At 47.2% G+C, this 18627-nt stretch overlaps 5 protein-coding genes across 7 annotated transcripts; 2 read left to right on the forward strand and 3 right to left on the reverse strand.

The window, feature by feature from the left end:
* Positions 1-1077: 1077 nt before the first annotated feature.
* On the forward strand, positions 1078-4289 carry BDBG_08358 (uncharacterized protein). Its single transcript, XM_002621281.2, has 2 exons — positions 1078-1479; positions 1569-4289. Exon 2 carries the CDS (start codon positions 1865-1867, stop codon positions 2852-2854), a length of 990 nt encoding a protein of 329 aa, XP_002621327.1. The 5' UTR covers positions 1078-1479; positions 1569-1864; the 3' UTR covers positions 2855-4289.
* On the reverse strand, positions 3921-8040 carry BDBG_08359 (cell division control protein 48). The gene is made up of 6 exons (XM_002621282.2): positions 7482-8040; positions 7362-7389; positions 7235-7290; positions 6920-7169; positions 5354-6845; positions 3921-5285 (listed from the first exon to the last, which is right to left on the reverse strand). Exons 1-6 carry the CDS (start codon positions 7526-7528, stop codon positions 4690-4692), a joined length of 2469 nt encoding a protein of 822 aa, XP_002621328.1. The 5' UTR covers positions 7529-8040; the 3' UTR covers positions 3921-4689.
* Positions 8041-10936: 2896 nt separating this feature from the next.
* BDBG_08361 lies at positions 10937-16152 on the reverse strand. Of its 3 annotated transcripts, none has more exons than XM_002621284.2 (3): positions 13823-16152; positions 11953-13331; positions 11022-11875 (listed from the first exon to the last, which is right to left on the reverse strand). In XM_002621284.2, exon 1 carries the CDS (start codon positions 15372-15374, stop codon positions 14292-14294), a length of 1083 nt encoding a protein of 360 aa, XP_002621330.2. In that variant the 5' UTR covers positions 15375-16152; the 3' UTR covers positions 11022-11875; positions 11953-13331; positions 13823-14291. The 3 variants fall into 3 exon arrangements, with proteins under 3 accessions (XP_031580707.1, XP_002621330.2, XP_031580708.1); XM_031723527.1 differs by having other exon boundaries at positions 11023-11875; positions 13493-16149; XM_031723526.1 differs by having other exon boundaries at positions 10937-13331; positions 13493-16149.
* BDBG_08360 (uncharacterized protein) lies at positions 11598-13292 on the forward strand. The gene is made up of 2 exons (XM_002621283.2): positions 11598-12608; positions 12709-13292. The coding sequence occupies exons 1-2, from the start codon at positions 12003-12005 to the stop codon at positions 13219-13221; spliced, it is 1119 nt and encodes a 372-aa protein (XP_002621329.1). The 5' UTR covers positions 11598-12002; the 3' UTR covers positions 13222-13292.
* Positions 16153-16934: 782 nt separating the features above from the next.
* BDBG_08363 (peroxin 11C) lies at positions 16935-18470 on the reverse strand. Its single transcript, XM_002621286.2, has 2 exons — positions 18054-18470; positions 16935-17922 (listed from the first exon to the last, which is right to left on the reverse strand). The coding sequence occupies exons 1-2, from the start codon at positions 18272-18274 to the stop codon at positions 17148-17150; spliced, it is 996 nt and encodes a 331-aa protein (XP_002621332.1). The 5' UTR covers positions 18275-18470; the 3' UTR covers positions 16935-17147.
* Positions 18471-18627: the final 157 nt, after the last annotated feature.

The following is an 18627-nucleotide window of genomic DNA, read 5'->3' on the forward strand; positions in this document are numbered from 1 at the left end:
TAGTCTGAAATAATATTAGTGGAAGATTTCCTGAAATTTCGCTGAATCCAACCTTAATAGCCTCAGTCACCTGACCGCCACGCCCTATCTGCCAAGAACTCGTTGTGGCAGGAAAGAGGAAAAAGAGAATAAACTAATTTGATGCTAATGATATAAATGCCTGCGAATATTCAAAGCACAACATCTGTTTGGGGAACAATATCTTATAGAACGCAGATTCCAAAACGAACTGTTTCTCCATACTGGGCCCATTAGCCGCCCTATGATCTGCAACACCGCCCAGGCCCCAGGTATGTAAGTACCCCTCCAGGGCTTCAGAACCACCAGTTATACAGGGGTTCCTTGGCTTTCAGTCCTGGGGCCCCTGGGCTATGCTCGACATGTACCGTCCAGACTCCAACAGGACTTTCACATATGTGTCGCGAGTTAGGAATAATCTCAACTAGAACCGCGCCCATGATGTATGTATGTTCGAACCTATCCGCTTCGAATCGCAAACTCTCTCCCGCCAATTCTAAAGTCCAGCTCCAGGAAGAAGAACTAGAGGGAGAAATAACTCGACGGAGAGAGGCAGCTCTATTCGTTGCCAGGGGGGGGAGCTCCAGAGGCTAAATCCCTACCGGCTGATGTTAAGAAAAAAAAAAAAAAAAAGTAGAACAGAGTCTGTCCAATGGATCTCTCTCCTCTCTCGGCTTTCTTCCTGTGTTGCATCGTTCGATCCACTGCACTGCTTTTGCTCCTGTTCCTCCTGTCTTACTTCGGAACATTGCCTTTCTTGGTAGTAGCCCTGCCCCGAAAGAAGCTCGTTGGAACTTTTCCCCTCGGACCACTATCGTGCTAGAGGGAGGGTGTCAGCCTGATAATGCCCCTGAGGCGGGTAGCCTTGCTTGACCAAGGTATTTAAAGAGCTTGCTAGACCCATCTGTGCCTCTTTATTTTATGTTCCTTGGCGGGTTAGAAAGGATCAATTGGTAGAATGAAACTCCTGAACATGGCTCTCATAGTGTAGACAACCCCTTTAATCGCATGGCATCAGGAAATAGAATAGGATGTCTACCTTACTTACTCCAAGTGCGTAGCGGAGGAGACAGCATGACTAAGCACAGCTGCGGCCCTGGCGCCAAGAAATGACGTCCCGGGAAAGTCGATTTTGGATTTCCGCCGCCCAATCTCCGCCTGGCCTCCGCCCGCTGCGCTTCTCCCGGGAACTTCGCTGGCTTCAATTCTCCCGCGGTGGAATGATATCATTTGTCCGCTCCTCTCTGTCTTGTGCCTTGTTTATCTGCCATTTCCTCACACCATGACTTTGTATGCTATGCAATGTTCCTCTTGATTAAGCTGGCAAAAAAGATAAAGAGCGCCAAAACTCGAAACCTAGCAGCTACTAGCCTAGACCTCCCCATCTGGCCAGCCCTTTTTCCTTTCCGCCATCATACAATTTGCGACGACGGGAGTTACTATCTACAATACTTTTGGGTGGTAAAATATTTTGTCTCCCTCTAATCATTTATTGTGTACTAGATTGCCCTACAGCTTTCTAACACAAGGTGTTTTTTGCTCAAAAACAGGCTGCTCGTTTTTCCGGTCCCTAAAGACCCCCGGCGCAACTCGTCCAATAATTTAAGACCGCAATAGACGGGCGCCGGCCTCCCGTCTTCGATAGTATTTTTATAGGAGTTGGATTGGGAGCATACATCTTTACCCGCCAAAAGTTGGCCAATCCTCGAGCCCTTTCCTGTTAACGGCGTTTCTACACCATCCGCGTTACCGCCGGCTTATTTCCTCCCCCACACGAACTTATACGAATGCCAACACCCCCAACTCACCCAAACATATATACACATACGTATATACAACTCACATAATGTCCACCACAACCCTCTCCACAACGGCACCATCAACCTCAAACCAACAACCCGCCTCCCCCCCAGAATCCACCGACCCCACCACTGTCCTCCTCACCTACCTCTCTTCCCCGTCCTCCACAACCACCGTCCTCGACGACCTCCACGCCTCCCTCCTCAGCTCCCTCCAGCGTTGCGGCTGGACAGAACAGGTGCGCGGGCTCGCACTTGACCTTCTCCGCGGCGGACACTGTGACCGCTTCGAAGAAGTCGTCGACACTGTCGTTGCGCTTGCGACGGGTGGTGATGATGTGACACCGTCGTCGTTAGCGATAGCGAGGGGCCGGAAACGGAAGAGGAGGTCACAGATGATGATGCGGGCAAGATTGAAGAGGGCGAAGATTGAGGAGGGGGATGGTGGTGTGATTCAAGAGAATGGAGAGGTTGGGAAGGGGCCTGGGCATGGGCAGAGTGACGACGATGCTGACGCTGACGCGGATGCTGATGGTGCCGATTATGGTGATGGTGGTAATACTGAGGAGGACTATTCTGGAAACGGAACTTTGGATGAGTTTCCGGATATTCGCATCCCGCAGACGGCTGTTGCGGAGGGTGTTAAGATGCTACATGAAGCTCTAGAAGGGGTGTTTGTGGTGGAAGGAGGTGGGGCAGCGGAGTCAACTTGTTCGAATATCACCACCACCGGTGAAACTGACAGTAACAAGGGCCAGCACCACCACCAGCAGCAGCAGCAGGATAACCACAAAAATAAATCAGGACCAACATCGATAACGAATGGTGTTGCTAACACCAATGGCGTCGCCACACTCCCGAAAAAGCCGCCCGTTTCCTTATCATCCTCATCCTCGCTATCTTCCTTAAAAACAACCAGCACCACCAGCAGCAGCAGCACTAGTAGCAAGAGTACTACTAAACTCAAGTCTGCGGCCAAGGGAAAACTGCAGGAAAATGGGGATGGAAGAGCGGCGAAGAAGACGAAGAAAGGGTGAGAGATTATAAAGATTCTCGGGGCAGAATCGCTCGCCTTGGTGGGGAAGCAATATTCCCTCTACATACCTAGGTACTTGAACAACACCCAACAACAACATCTCCTCCTCTCCCTCTTTTGTATTCCCCCAATACTTGCTCCTCTAGCCTTATTATCCTTACCTCCTTACCATACCCTACCTACTCCAACCGCTCGTGCATATCCCGCTTTAAAAATCCATGCACCTCAGCTTGGAACGGAACGGAGCTAAACATCGGATGAAAAGGAAATGGCTTTACTCTCAAGAAACAATACATCCCCATGTCCTAGCCATCCTCTCCCTCCAAGCCCGGTCCCCGTCTTGTTTTTCTTCCTATTCCGTTTTTCCCTCTCTATCCATTTTATAGACGACACTTTTGTCATGCCATACACACGAAACACACAGTCAGATATATCTTTATGTATGGTGCATTCTCCGTTATACCGTCTCGAATACATTCCTGTATATTATATTATATTCGTTTCTTCATCGCTAACTACTGCCTTCTCTTTTCTTTCCCATCTGTTTTGCGCTCATCATTTTCATCATGATGGTTCATCAATGTCATAAGTAAGAATGTTGCTATTTAAAGGAGGCAGGAGGATCGGATCCCTTTCCATTTCATTTCACTTTTTTTTTTTTTTTTTTTTTTTTTGGAGGTAAATATATTATTTCCTACGATTTCCCATTTATCATTCTCCTACCTACCCTTCCTTGCATCCGTTCCCTGGATTCAAGTACACTATTACTGAACATTTCATTATGATTCCTCTTTTCTTCTCTTTCTCACGGCTTATTTTATTTTATTTATTTATTTTTTTTTTTCATTTCAATTTCATTCATCACCATATTCCTTTCTTCCCTCTCTTGTATCATACATACATAGCCTTAGGGCGCGCCGTATTTCTAATTAACTCTCTTAATTCCGCGATGCTCTTCCCCTCCCCCCTTCACGACACAACAACTACTATCCCAAAACAAAAGAAAACCGTCAAAACGAGGGGGAAAAGAAAAGAAAAGAAAAACCTAAATAGATTTCTTTCATCTGCAAGTCTACAAAATCACCTACGATATTTACATCCCCACCCAAGCGCCCTTCCCCCCGCCCCCCGATCAACTCCACCTTGTTCTGTTATTATATTTACATATCCGCGCATATAACGTCTAATGCCATCCATAGCCCGCTATCCATCGCACAGCAGAAAAACCAGCAGAAGAAGATATGTAAATATGCATGGGTGAGAGATTTCGCTACAGATGGGAAGAATGCCAATGAGCATTAATTATTATACCAATTTCAAAAGCTATGCGCAGTAGTTAGAATTTTTGAAATGTTTTAAACAAAACGAATGTAAAGGATAACACTAACGTAGAACTACAGATAGAAAAAATAGAAAAATAGAAAAAAATAAGCCAATAATTGATTTAATTCATTTCATTTCATTTCATGTCATCCCACCCATTCACCCATTCACCCATTCATCCATCCATCATCCATCCATCCATCACGCATCACTTTATCTTTAAATTTAACAAAGTGTTCAACAAAACAAAAGAAACAATTTAAAAAGTAAAAGAATACTAAACTATGATGTCCCACGATAATATTCTTTTTGTTGCTGTAGCAAAGAACAGAAAATAGGCCACAAAAGGAAACAAAGAAACTGTCAAATATGGGGATCGGTGAGTACACAAACGTAATTTAGAGAGGGGCGTAAGAGCAAGCAGGCAAGCCAAGTCTAACTAACTGACAACAAAAAAGGGAAACAAGAAAAACGAAAGAAAACCAGACTCAATCCCTTTCTTTCCCTATTGAGTTAGTCATAGAGGCTGTCATCGTTGCCCGCATCGCCAAACCCGCTCTGACCACCTGCTGCAGACTCCGCTTCCTCCGCACTCGGGAAACGGAAGAAGTTGCTTCCGCTGGAGTTCTTCATGCTCTGCGCAAACGCCTCATACCGCCGAATCTCCACGTCACTTACAGATCGTCGCGCCATCTGCATGGCCTCCTCGAAGTGCGCGCGGGTAAGTTCTGGAACGGGGTCATCGGCATCAATGTCCTCATCCATCTTCACGTCTTCACCAGCTGCCTCACGCTCCTTGGTTCGTTCGATATCGATCGCGATGGACTGCTTGATAGCCAGCTTGACGGCGCGCTGGGTGACGAAGCCCAAGTCGGCGCCGGAGAAGCCGTGAGTTTTGCTAGCGATGAACTTGAGGTCGACGTCAGCAGCGACTGGGGTCTTGCGGAGTTGGGCCTTGAGGATGTCAATGCGCTCTTCCTCGTTGGGGAGGGGGACGTAGACTAATGTGTCGAGACGGCCTGGGCGGCAGAGGGCGTTGTCGAGCTGCTCAGGACGGTTAGTTGCGCCGATGACGAAGACGTTCTTCTTCGAAGTCATGCCGTCCATTTCTGTACCGAGGTGTTAGTATGATAAATATTTCTAAGGTATAAAACTGGAGTAGGGAATAAGAACATACCTGTCAAAAGCTGATTGACAACGCGGTCAGAAGCACCACCAGCATCACCAACAGATCCACCTCGAGACTTGGCAATAGAATCCAACTCATCCAAGAAGACAACGCAGGGGGCGGCAGCGCGGGCTTTGTCGAAGATGTCACGGATGTTGCTCTCAGACTCACCGAACCACATACTCAACAGTTCGGGGCCCTTGACAGAGATGAAATTGGCCGCACACTCGTTGGCAACAGCCTTCGCAAGCAATGTCTTACCAGTTCCAGGAGGACCATAGAACAAAACACCCTTGGATGGTGAAAGACCGAACTTGAGGAATTTTTCTGGATGGTCGACGGGGTATTGGACGCTCTCGATGAGTTCGCGCTTGACCTCGTGCAGACCTCCGATATCTTCCCAGCGGACGTTGGGGACTTCGACAACAGCAACTTCGCGAAGAGCGGATGGGTTGGAGACACCAAGGGCAAAGCGGAAGTTTTCCATGGTTACTCCTAGTGAGTCCAGAACCTCTGCGTCGATGGTGTCTTCGTCCAGATCAATAAGATCCATCTTCTCACGAATCTGTTGCATGGCCGCTTCTGAGCAAAGAGATGCGATATCTGAGCCGACATAACCATGGGTTTCTGCAGCAATAGACTCCAAATCCACGTCATCACCGAGCTTCATGTTCTTGGTGTGAATCTGGAGAATCTCAAGACGGCCAGTGGGGTCCGGGATGCCAATATCAACCTCACGATCGAAACGACCGAAACGACGCAGAGCGGGATCTACGGAGTTGGGGCGGTTGGTAGCAGCCATGACAACGACATTCGAGCGCGCCTTCATGCCATCCATCAAAGTGAGTAGCTGTGAGACAACACGACGCTCGACCTCTCCGTTGGTCTTGTCACGCTTTGGTGCAATGGAATCGATTTCATCAATGAAGATAATTGCGGGAGAGTTCTTTTCAGCTTCTTCGAATGCTTTTCGCAGGTTCGATTCCGATTCACCAGCCATCTTGGACATGATTTCGGGACCATTGATGAGGAAGAAGAAAGCACCAGTTTCGTTGGCGACAGCACGAGCCATCAGGGTCTTACCCGTACCAGGTGGACCAAACATGAGAATACCACGAGGGGGTTTGATTCCGATAGATTTGAAGAGTTGAGGGTGGCGGAGAGGCAGCTCAACCAACTCACGGATCTGAGCCATTTGTTTCCGGCAGCCCCCAATATCGTCGTAGCCAACGTCGTTCAGACTACCCTCCTCGTCCTCACGCTGGATGGGCTCACCCTCGCAGTGGATGACTGTGTCTTGGGCCACAATGCCGTACTCCGGGGGATCCACTTCGACGACCTTGAATTCTACCTGACGCATACTAGCTCTTACAGTGAAAAGGTCACCTTGTCGAACAGGTCGATAGGCTTCGCGGAAATATGGAGCAAGGAAAACGTCGAAGAGGGAACCGGTTAGGCCTTCAACGGTATCTGCAATGGGCAAGACGGCAATCCGTTTGGCCTGTTATATTCATGATCAGTTTTCGTATCCGGTAAAGGTAGCACTCTAGGTTAGGTTGGGTTAGTTGAACATACGTATTTGATATCCGGGCATGGGTGGACGGTGATGACATCGCCGTGCTTAACCCGTAGGTTATGTCTGACGACACGGTTTATGCGAGCGCTCCCATCATCCAGATCGTCATCAGCCAAGACAATCAGGACAGTATCTCTTCGCATTTTGCCCTTGACTAGCACAGTGTCGCCACGGAACAGCTGGAGCGTCTCCATGGTGTTGTTGGAAAGGGCAATGATGGAGTTGTCATCGTTAACAGCATCAGTGACACTGTTGGTAACAACAAAATCAGCACGATGATCCTTTTTCCGGCTGTTCGTTCTAGAGATACTCACATTAAGGTGTTTGGCTTCTTTTTCTTTTTCAGAATGGCTGTAGCTGTGTCAAGCTCCTGGAGGGGGGACCGGTTAGCGCCACCAGCACGTAGCAGCCAGGTTGGTAAGAGATCGAAGACAGGCTTACCTCATGTTTTTCAGCACCTGAAGGATCGCTGGATGTGAATATTAGCATTTATGGCACTCGTAGAGGAGGTGGAAGCAGGCAATATGAGAGATAGGGCCTGGTAGCAGATGAGGTACTCACGTCAGGTTGACCTTGTGGTGTTTAGCGTGATCCGGCTCTGCAGACATGTTGGAACGATAGAAAATAAAGAACGCGGATGAAAGAAGGCTAGTGGAAAGAAGATTACGGGAGAGAGTAGGTAGATAATAACGGAGAAGAGATAGGAGGTTGCTGTGAAGAGGTATCTATATGCTGTTCTGGGGGGTGTTGGAGAGGAAGAGGGTGGTGGTTGAGGAGGAGCAGATGATGAGAAGAGATGAGCGAGGTGAAGTAATGCGGCTGGAGCTATGAGGAACTCGGAAGAAAGATACGACGATCCAGGCACCCGCACGGACAACACCAAGTCAGAAAGGCAACAGAACAACAACACACACACAGGCAGGTCTATTTGTTTTGTGGAATATTATATGAGAAATCCGGAGCTGAGGTCAACGACAAAATGGTGGCCAGAACGGAAGAACAGAAAAACAGACAGAAGAAGCCGGCGGAAGACAACTGAGATATTGCGTGTTGTCCTGTTGACTTGGGAGCTTGGTGGCAGGCTGCTTAGTCATGGTTGCCTCTGGAAAAATCCAGCGCCAGCCAATCAGATGCCGGCGTGGGAGTGGAAGCTGCTGGAACGCGCTAGAGCCAACGGGAAGTCACATGATAGCATTACAAATCCAGTCGTCGCATTATATACCTAGGTACTGTCGGCCCTTCTACCAGTAGCCTACATATACATTAATTTTATTTCATTATTTATAATAAAATCTTATATTTATTTCATTTATATGTGGTGTGCACCTGGGTGTGTGGAACAAGTGAATATATTCATGTCTGATTTTTCTAAGATGGGGGGGGCGTACGCCCTCTGTTCTATACAAATAATAAAGGCGCAACCGAACGCGCCCTAACATGCAAGGAGCGATCGCGGGGCTACAATAGGAAAAGAAGATAATAGGGCCCTAAGTGTGGGAGGAAGAAGGAAGGAATGGGGCAGGGGGTGGAGCGGAAGGTTGGAGGGCGAAGCGGAGAATTAGAGGTGGAAAGCCAAGGCCTAAAAACTATTTTCTGTGTTTTATTTTATTTTATTTTATAGTTAATTTGAAAGATTTTGATGATATTTTTTTCTTTTAAGCCCCTGGATTCATGGGGGCTCTCTCCATTGTAGAAGGCAGAAGAGGTTCTCTTGCAAATCTAAAAGGTAAAAAGGATTCTCTTGCAATGGTGATATCGCGGGGCTCTCTCCATCTAGGAGGCAAAGGGGGTTCTCTCTCATGAAGCGCGATGTCCGGATCCCATTGCAGTGGTCTGGTTATCCAGTGTTTCTTCGTGATGAGCTGGTGACAGGCATTTGAAGAAGAAGTTCATAATGAAAGAAGTAGTTATTTTGAACAGATTATTTTTGCATGATATAATGCTTTGTAGAAGTGCAAAAGGGCCTCAATGGTTATGTTATGTAAGGACTGGGAGTCCCTTCGAGGTTATGGAACGATTGAGGATTGAAGATAATGGGAACATAAAGGAGGATATAACTCCGGTGGTTCCCACAACTTTGCCCGCTGCTCTGCTACATCTAGCTCTGCAGTCTCATGGTGAGGTTTTGGGTCTCACATTTTACAAGAGAAATCCTGAGGATTAAAAGTTCTCAGACAGATGTTATAGTCTCTAACTGTATATATCTATAATTGAATAATAATGACAAGTCTTTTTTAACTAATATTTATCTATGCCGAAGCTCAGTTATAAATGAATATTATAAACAGAATTACTCTGCTTTTTTATTGATTTTTCAAGTAGATTGATTATCTGTTTAATTATCATCTACTCATTATAAATATCACGATTTTCAATTCTTATCAAAGAAAGCAGTTTGACTATCAGAGTATATTTTAAATCTCTTTATTTTTCATTTCAATTAACTTAAAAGCTTTCAAAATTGTCAGTATTTGGTACGTGGCGGATAAGACCACGGAGTCGGCACGTTGAGGGTTGATTATATAAGGGGAGCTCGTTCGGGTGCTTTAGGCCTTGTCTACTCCGTAGTTACAAGGAGTGAGTAGAGTAGGCCCCTAGAATGCCAAGGCCAGCAGCCAGCAGGTTATATGGAACTTCCTCTGAGGTTTCCCCCCCCCCCACTCAGTGGCTTCCCACTCGGGATGCCAATCCTATTCAATCGGGGGTCCCACAATGCCCACAGCGGCGCCGTGGTGATGTCTTGCGGATCATTGATATTGTCTGCAAATAATGAAAGAGGGATCCCCCCTCCCGGCCGATGCCGTGGAGTGGAGTGTGATGTCATAGGGATTGCGAGGATAACCGATCGAACCGATCCGTGGAGGTTTCCTTGGCACGGCCGCTCGGGGGCCCGGGGCCCGTGGCAGTATTAAATGATAATACGCTGCGTATAACTATATACTATCATCCTAGGGACGTGTTCGGTTGCCCGTGTAGGCAAGCAAGCTCTTATAAAAGAGCTGTATTCAAGCTTCCTACATGAAAAAGGCGTTGTGTTCAGTCTTGTCATCCTTATATCCCCCCCCCCCTTTTTTTTTTTCTCCACTTACATTTATAATGTATTTTAGACTTCAACGGTGTAATTAGATCAATAATAGACAGGCAACTGAACACACTCTGAAGTAAGTTGAGGGGTGTGTAAGGTGATGTACGCCGCCAGGTCAATGGACATGGTATTATCTCATGGAAAGTTGTAGTAGTGGGGCAAGCTAGCTGGATTCCTTGCTTAAATATTACGCTGGCAGTATGCCCAGGTGCTAATATCCATTAACAGAACCAGATACTCTGTGAAGAGTTTATATTTGAGATTTCTGTGACAACCTGGCGCGCTCTGCTGTGGCGTTTGAGCCCAACTGTGGTGCGCGGTGGTAGGGTAACTAGTGTAAAGAAAATATCACCATGAAGAAAAAGGTATCTTTTGTAAGAGTTCACCATACCAAGGTACTTATTGAAAAGTATGAATATCTTCAGCAATTCAACTTGAATGATCATATTCTAAAGTAAGTCTAATAATATTCATTACTTTACGAAAATTATAAATTTTCTTAGACTGGCCAGCGGGACCATGAATTTGGTCTCATACATTTCTTGGCGTGAATCCCGCCAAGAAGTCAAAAGCTCAGAATATGACGATGAGTCGATGACTGAGTAAAATGAGAAAGTGGTTCTTAAGTTTTATACATTTCTTGGCATATATTCCTATTTCTAGAAACTTGTTTTAAAAGTAATTTAAAGCAATAAAAAAATAAAAATAAAAAAGAAGAGAAATTGAAGACATGCTATGATCTCATTTGGCAAATGAGACTCTGACTGGATAAAATGGAAACTGAGATTATATGAAACCTTTTCAATCAACAGAATGAAGTGGGAATTCAAGTACATACGTACCTTCTAATAGGCTTTTATATGAGAATCACATACAAGATACCTCTTTTCATTTTCAATTTTTTTTCAATTTTTTGTTATAGTGATAAATTGTTTATACTGTAATATCATAATATCAAGTTTACTCCAGATTCATGAAATTTAGACAGTGAATCTGAGGTTTTTGATGCTGAATTATCTGCAATAATGAAAGCTTTCAAATTGATTGAGATGAAATCTTATAAAAGAGCTGATGTAAAAGAGATATGAATATTTTCAGACAGTCAAGCTGCACTGAAAAGACTTAAAAATAGTCAGATTTATAATGATCAAATGAATCTTGAAATGATTTCGAATGGGAGGTAAGTGAAAGTGAGTGTAGATGGCACGGTTATAACTTTTAACACCAACTTGCAAACAACCTGTGGACTAAGATTCACGGTTATATATCCAAGATCGACAACATAGTTCTTGATTTGAAATTGTTTTTATGATATAGTCATAACTTCTAAATCATGTTCCCGAATCCGCTCTCTCCAGGGGATATCTGCTGATGAGAGAGCTAATGATTTGATATGTTTCTCCAATTTTATATCTGTCTTCTACGGCACGGAGTCGGGGCATAGATACCCTCAAGAACGATGTTTCAATATGACTCTCGTATAAATTCACCGCATTGCGTCAGGGTTTCCCCTAACGCTGCAAACTTTACTTCCGGAGCTATGAGGATGGCGGAGAAACGCAAACGCATATGACGGCTCAGGGGTGAAGGTATGGAGTTGCTCTGCGCAGTCCTTCGCACGGGGAACGCATCCCGGATCATTGTGATGGAATGCATGATTCTGTCACGATGTATCATTTGTTGTTTGCTTCATACCAACTGCAGCTGGAAGGACTCGGTTGAACTAGAAGGAAAAGGAAGAAAAAGACAAACTCGAAGAGGAAAACGGGCTAAGCCTTCGACGATGAAGGATGTGTTATCATCGTCGTCGGTTTTCTCTACGATTTCTTTTCTTCTAATTGCTTCCTTCACCCGCACGACTTTCCCCTATCTATTCATGTTTCTATTAGCATATATATAACGGATTAATCCTCAAGGATCCTTCACGGGAGATTGAACATGAACTACCTCTGCCCAGATGTCATCTTTCTTTTCGCCAACTCCCCACAAGAAAACCCATGGCATCACCAGATGAAGAAAATGATTACACCATAGAGGAAGTTATCGCCCATCTTCCACGCCCAATATCCCATCCAGATACCACCCCCTGCCCACCCTCCTACCTACGGGCCATAGCCAACAGGTTCACCCCCAAAAAGCTCTCCCGTAGCCTTCAAAATGGGCCCCCGATCTTTCTCATCGGACCCGCCATGATCCCCAACGTGCTAAAGCACATCATCTCCGCTCACCCAGCCCTCGACGTAGCCCAAGACATGGCCGCAGCAACCCTACACGCCCACACCCTCTATTGTGTGCGGCCCCTCTCAAACTCAACAGCAGCAGCAGCCCCTGATATGCCGTACATCGTACCCGTGCAGCGCTGCTGCGCTGGAACCCTCACCCCCACCCCCAGCCCCACCGGCACCCTAACCACCGTCACCGGCCTGGCAGTCTTCAACCTAACAGACCTCCAACGCGCCTATCTGCGCCAATTCGAGTCGGCGCCCTTTAAACGGCTGGTCCCTGTGTGCATCACCATCTGTCTCTCGACTGGTAAGTGCGTGACTATCGATGCGGGCGCCTTTGTCGAGGTCATCAGAACGACGGAGGAGGCCGGGGCGTATGTACCTGCAACCACAACAATAACTCCCGCTACCGCTACCGCTACCGCTACCGCTACTGCTACTACGCCTTTTAAATTGGCTTCTGACTAAGGCGATGCAGCAATACCGTTGCGAGACATGGGACGTTGCAGCCTTCACCGCGTCTGCGCTGTATAAGCAAGTAAGTAGGGCATTTGAGGTGTGGGATGCAGAGAATGGGGCCGCGGTTGGGGATGGGGTTGGGCAAGAGGAGAGAGGAGATGAGTATGGATATGATGACGCTGAGCTTGACTTTGGCTTTGACTACTTGTATGAGTACGATGAGGGCGAGGAGGGAGGAGGAGAGGTACTTATCGTTTCTGATGGAGAAGGAGAAGAAGAAGAAGAAGAAGAAGAAGAAGAAGTGGATAGTGAGTGGGAGCGGGACGAGGTGGAGGAGGTGGATGGGGATGAGATTGAGATTGAAGGCGGCATTGAGGGGGAGGGGAGGGGATGGGGGAATGCGACTGGGGTTGGGGCTGGGGTTGGTGGTATGCGCGTGGGTATGGGAGTCGGTGTGGGTAGGTGTCAAGCGGAGGAGTCTATGTGGGAGAAATGGATGACAGGGTTTCGGAGGTGTTTTGGGGATTTGTGAGAATGGGAGGTGGAGTGATTCGTTTATTTTATATAGATAGGGTGGTCGGTGGTGCCGCCATTGAACCTTTTGGCAGGGTGTGGTGGGTATGCATTCCTATCTTAAAATCTCTAGGAACTTTTAGCATTGAACATTCAAATTCAATGTAAATATTATCACATTCCCTATATCAAAAATAGGGAACCTCTTTTTCGACAAGAGAAATGGAAACAGAAAAAAAAAAAAAAAAAAAAAAAAAAAAAAAAAAAAAAAAAAAACCAAGCTCTCGTACGGATAGTTAGTCGCGGCGGTATCTTGTTATGCTCCGCATGTGAGTCCCGCGCGAGGGGCCCGCTCTTCGCCGAGTCCGTTCTTCATTCAATTGAATTTCCGATGGATGGCTGTTGTAAATGAGAAGCAGCATGATGTTGACGATATCTATCTTGGTGAGGAGCAACAACTTCTAGATATTCATCGTCTGCTCTGGCTTGCAGGCTGGAGCTCTCGCTTGGTGTTAGGGTGATGGGAAAAGGGAGGTTGAGGAGTTCTTTTTGGTAAATGTGCAGGAGGAAGAGAAATATGGATCCCTGGGACATGGAGGAAGAATGAAATGAATGCCTACCTGTGCACAGTGAAAGTATGAATATGTATCAGTTTCATACTGGGAATGAGAAAAGCGGATAGCATCTGAATAGAAAATGGGTAGGTTGAGTGACGGTTTAGTGAAATTCCCTGTGTACAAAACAAATCTAAAGAATTAAGTATTAAGTTAAGCCAATACCAAATCATAAAAACTCCTAACACTCCTGAGAAGATGCATTTGCGTCGCCTCTAAATGTTATTATTACACGGAGATGCCAGACAGGAAATGGAAAATCATCCGTTTCGGTCCAGAAAAAAAAAAAAAAAAAATAACAATTGAAAAGAATTAAAAATAAAAAGTTAAGGAATCGAAAGACCAGTGACCTACTGTTCCTACCTAAAAAGACAACTCTATTATTTACCTTGAACCGACATACCATTGAAAATAAATTAGGACAGCCAACTGCAGTTTTTTAAATGAAAGCAGACGATACATTTGTAACGCCCTGTCACTCCAATTCATGTATATGAGGCGGAGGCGATGGTGGCGTTACCATGATGAAATTGCTGTCAGCCGCCCGTCTAGCAGCAGTAGCAGCAGCAGCAGTAGCAGCAGCGTATGCTTTTGCTCTCGCGGGCTGCAACTCCGCCGAGTCTAGCTCTACGGGTTGCGTTGAAGCCAACCCCTGGTCAAACGGGTGGCACCCCACTTGAATCGGTGAGACGGGGCTATGTGGATAGTACGTAAGTAGTGGGGAGGTAGGATAATGAACGGGTCCGCCGCCAAAGTATCCCAGTGACGGACTGGTGTCGATAGCTGTTGCCGGGCGGACAGGGGGGAAGGCGGGGCTGGGGTAGGCGGCTGTAGGAGTAGTTGCGCCGGCCACACTCATGGATGGCTGTGGACATACGGGGCTGGGACATAACGACAGGCACGGGGCAGACGTGTGTGAGCCATCGGCGGACGAACAAATTTGGTTTAGATAGAGCGAATGTTGTTGTTGTGGCGAAGGGAGAGGCGAGTACAACGTATCGGAGTTCCCCTTTAGCAGGTCTGCTTTCATGATCAGCCGTTCAACCAGCACCGCATGTGCTTCCTTCAGCGTCTTCTTGACGAAGCTAGCTGCGAAGATATTGCAGCGCATATCGACGTCTTCTCTGAGAAATAGCCCTTCACGCGGAACGTTTGTTAGACCCAATTCCACAGGCTCGCGCGGTTCCCCTGGCATGTTGCCACAAACAGCCCATCGATTCCGTATATCTAGGCCCGTGGGCGCATAGATGTGTGTTTGCAGGCCGCGTGGTAGGTCGTGGAAGCAAGCTTTGTAGGTGACGTTGCCTCTTATTATGCCGCCGGGTAGGTAGTGGATTTTGTCGGTCAATTGATACCAGGTGCAATGGAACTCGTCGGGAGGGGCGTTAGGGGGTGCTTTGCAGCGTCCATGTCTGATCACAAGGGGGTTCAGCTCTATCATCTCATTGTGGGCGTGTAGGGTTTCGATGACGATATTTCGCGGGATATGGGGAGGGAGAGGTGTGACTGTCGTGAAGATAATCCGCTTGAACATGGTTTTCTTCTTCCGCCTTCTCATTCGATATGATTTCTTGTTACGAAAGATATGGTGCAATAGGCATAACTTTTTTTTCAATGGGGGGGGGGGGGTACACAAACAGAGAGAGAAAAGGGAAAGAAAAGAAAAGAAAAGAGAAGGAAAAAGAAAAAAAAGAAAAGAATAAGAATAAGGAGGAAAAAAGAAAAAGGCTGAAAAAATCGCGTGTAGGTATCAAGGGCCGGTCCCTTTGCCCTATATACGTATCTAACTGAGTTGTGTGGCCGGGGGGGGAAAGGTGATTCAGAGCCAGGTGAGGTGCTAACTTCGAGAGAAAAGTGAAGTTGGGAGGCGAAAAAGAGAAAGAAATAAGAAAATTGTTTTCAAAACGCTCCAGGTAACAAAATCCGCCGCAGCCAGCAAACGGGTTAAGGGAAGGTTCAAGTGTACCAGAATTCTGGGTTCTGCCATGGAGAGCCAGCCGCAACATAAAATATTATTTTTTTCATTTCCCTTCTATATGGGCCCCACTCGGGAGTCTTTGACCTGAGTAGACGAACCCATAGTATATAGCATAACAGCTGCAGATAGTAAGAGCCCCTCTTTGTGTGTGGCCCTTGGTCTGATGCTCGCAGAGCTTCTTCTCACCAACCCGGACAAGCCTGGCGTGGTGCACTTCAAGGTGTGGGAGAACTCAGCTCGAGGCGCGTAACTAACTACTGTCAGCCGCGCTACGGGACACAGCAACCGCTGGCTGAGCCGCGCGCGCCTAAATGCGGACAGTCTGGGGCCCATCCCCCAACATCCACGTATGAAATTTCTCTCATCTACTCGGGACTACTATACTATGCAGTACGTCTTTTCAAAACAAAAAAGATACGAAACTACAGCGGATCACAACATCATCATCCTCTTCCTTTACTATACCACTTCCGGTATCTGGTTGTTCCACGTCACGGGCCGCGGGGCTCGCCGAAAGGAACCGCCCTCGGCGCCGACAGAAAGTCGATGGCGAGCCCAACGCACCGCAGGGTCAAGGGAAGGAACATAGTTTCGCCGGTGTCCCTGGAGGACTGATTCCATGGAGGCTGGACTCTTAAGCCCAGGAGTGGAATTATACAGAAAGCACACTTTTTGCAATGTTTTGCGGCCCAGACTGGTCCACCCGTTTGGCTCCAAGGAGCTTGGTCATTTGGCACTTGGCTTGGAACCCGTTGACGCGGCTGGAAACTCCGCTGACACCATGACAAGAACAGCTAAAAGAGTTAGAAACCCTTTGAGAAAATTTCCTAGCCTTTCTCGCTTTCGTTCATTATTCGGGCAAGTTCCTGCGCAGCCTGGCTTTGCAGGCTTGGCCGCATCATAGATAAGGATGGGAATGGGTTTCGTTGGAATCTTCCACCAAAGGAGGTCTCTCTTTCTCCCTTTTTTTTTTTCTTTTTTTTTTCTTTTTTTTTTTTTTTCTTCTCTTTTTTCTTTTCTTTCTTTTTTTTCCGTTTTTCTTTTTCTTTTTCTTTTAACTTTTTTTTTCTGCCTCGCAGACACAGCCACTCGTTTTCAAGGTTCCTGAGCAAGGAAAGAAAAGGGAAAAGGGCCAAACCTCGCACGATTTCTTGCTCGAAAGGCATTCTCTTCCTCCCAAAACGCCGAAGAATGGCGTGTTGACGGGACCAATTGAACTGGCCAGAAGATGGTAGAAGAAAACAGAGTCCATTGAGATATCAATTATCAAAAATGAAGAGCATGGAGATAAAACACAGAACAGAAGAATAAAAGTCGCCTTGACCAGTCTTTCAACACCACTTCAACATCAACTCAAATCACCCCGGCAGTCGCATTCCACATATCATACACCCCCCAAGCACACGCATTCATACTCAGCACCCCAACCATCTTTTCCGGAACCCCCACTCCATCCTCAAAGCTCCAATGAACACACAACGGCAACCAAGCCAGGCTATTCACAATACTCTTTTTCCACCCCCTCACCTCCATTTCCCTTTCCCTCTCCGCTTCCCCGATCTTTTTCCCATCCTCACCGACGAACCCCTTCCTCCTATCCCGCGCCAATACGTACTCCCTCCACACCCTGACAAATTCCAACAGCACATGCCCCAACCACGCCCGCGTACTCCAAACCCACCACCTCCCCAAGGACCCCCACCGCTCCACCGCTCGCCGACTCACCACCCCTTTCCCGGCCAGATGCGCCACGTTCTCCAGCACCTGATACGCCACGTTGACAGCTACCTGTGCGTAAGCGACTGTGCGGAGGAGCGGGTCGGCGGGGGGGTTTCTAAGGGTTGCAGACCCCCATGACCAGAGTGAGAGGAGGCCCAGGAGGCGGAGAGTTGTGCGGGTTTCGGACATTAGGGCGGAGAGGGCGAGGAGGGGTGGTGTTTGTTGTTGTGGTGGTGGTGGTGGTGGTGGCTTTGCGACGCCGGCGCCGGGGTTTGCTGGGAGTAAGATGGAGCGTAGCCGCGCGAAGGTGGAGCGGAGGGGCGGAGAGAGGAGGAAGTAGTGGATGATTTGCGAGTTATATTGGACCATGGCGAGGAGGCGTTCCTGGCCGTATGCGGTGGAGATGAACCTGTTACCCATTTGGTTTTCAAGGGTAGTAAGTTTGGGTGTGTTCCCTCTAGTACTGTACTTTTTTTCCCCTGGCTCTCTCCGCAGGAAAGGAACTACTATGTAAAAATTCAGCAATGTGGAAAAACGTACTGGTCCAATCGCCTGATCATCACATCCGACCTGGCAAGGGCACTCTTGGTACCTGCGCAATGGCATTTCGATTTCGGCAGCGGGCTGCTCCGGGCGCTACTGGGGTTATCGTTGGGCTGCGATTCTGCTTCCGGTGGAGGAGCGGGAGAAGCCTGTGCCGCTGCGGGAGGCGCCTTGGCGTCCTCGGGCTGTGTAGTAGTTGTTTTTGATAACTCCCCCATCTTCTCTCTCGAGGTCTTTCACTAGTAGATATGTAGTATGATGAGCAGGTGAAGCGTAGCCGCAGCGACTCGAACTTCTCCGGCGGACGAGGCTATCCCACACAAGGATTAAATTATCGGAGGACATAGTGATCAACCCAGCCGTTCTGTGCCGAGGTAGAATATCACGTGATTCATTCATAATCCCTGCAAATATATAATATATTTTTATTACATGGCTCATTAAATGAGCTAGCTACTCTACTAACATTCAAATTTTGGCTGGAGGGTGGGATTTAATTAAGAGAGATGATTCGTACTAACTATATTATTACCACAACTTGCAAAGTCATACATGGTTAAAAAGCTGACGG

Source organism: Blastomyces gilchristii, assembly GCF_000003855.2.
Source record: "Blastomyces gilchristii SLH14081 genomic scaffold supercont1.23, whole genome shotgun sequence".
NCBI lineage: Eukaryota > Fungi > Ascomycota > Eurotiomycetes > Onygenales > Ajellomycetaceae > Blastomyces > Blastomyces gilchristii.

What these genes read in the sequence shown, in the direction of transcription:
- BDBG_08360 (XM_002621283.2), top strand. Translation starts at nt 12,003, where the DNA reads ATGGCATCACCAGATGAAGAAAATGATTACACCATAGAGGAAGTTATC. An exon ending in CGGAGGAGGCCGGGGCGTAT is followed by an intron (nt 12,609 to 12,708) that starts GTACCTGCAACC and finishes AAGGCGATGCAG; the next exon opens with CAATACCGTTGCGAGACATG.
- BDBG_08359 (XM_002621282.2), bottom strand. Translation starts at nt 7,528, where the DNA reads ATGTCTGCAGAGCCGGATCACGCTAAACACCACAAGGTCAACCTGAC. An exon ending in AAGAAGCCAAACACCTTAAT is followed by an intron (nt 7,170 to 7,234) that starts GTGAGTATCTCT and finishes TGTTACCAACAG; the next exon opens with TGTCACTGATGCTGTTAACG. An exon ending in CATGCCCGGATATCAAATAC is followed by an intron (nt 6,846 to 6,919) that starts GTATGTTCAACT and finishes TGAATATAACAG; the next exon opens with GCCAAACGGATTGCCGTCTT.
- BDBG_08358 (XM_002621281.2), top strand. Translation starts at nt 1,865, where the DNA reads ATGTCCACCACAACCCTCTCCACAACGGCACCATCAACCTCAAACCAA.
- BDBG_08361 (XM_031723526.1), bottom strand. Translation starts at nt 15,374, where the DNA reads ATGAGAAGGCGGAAGAAGAAAACCATGTTCAAGCGGATTATCTTCACG.
- BDBG_08363 (XM_002621286.2), bottom strand. Translation starts at nt 18,274, where the DNA reads ATGGGGGAGTTATCAAAAACAACTACTACACAGCCCGAGGACGCCAAG. An exon ending in ATGATCAGGCGATTGGACCA is followed by an intron (nt 17,923 to 18,053) that starts GTACGTTTTTCC and finishes AATGGGTAACAG; the next exon opens with GTTCATCTCCACCGCATACG.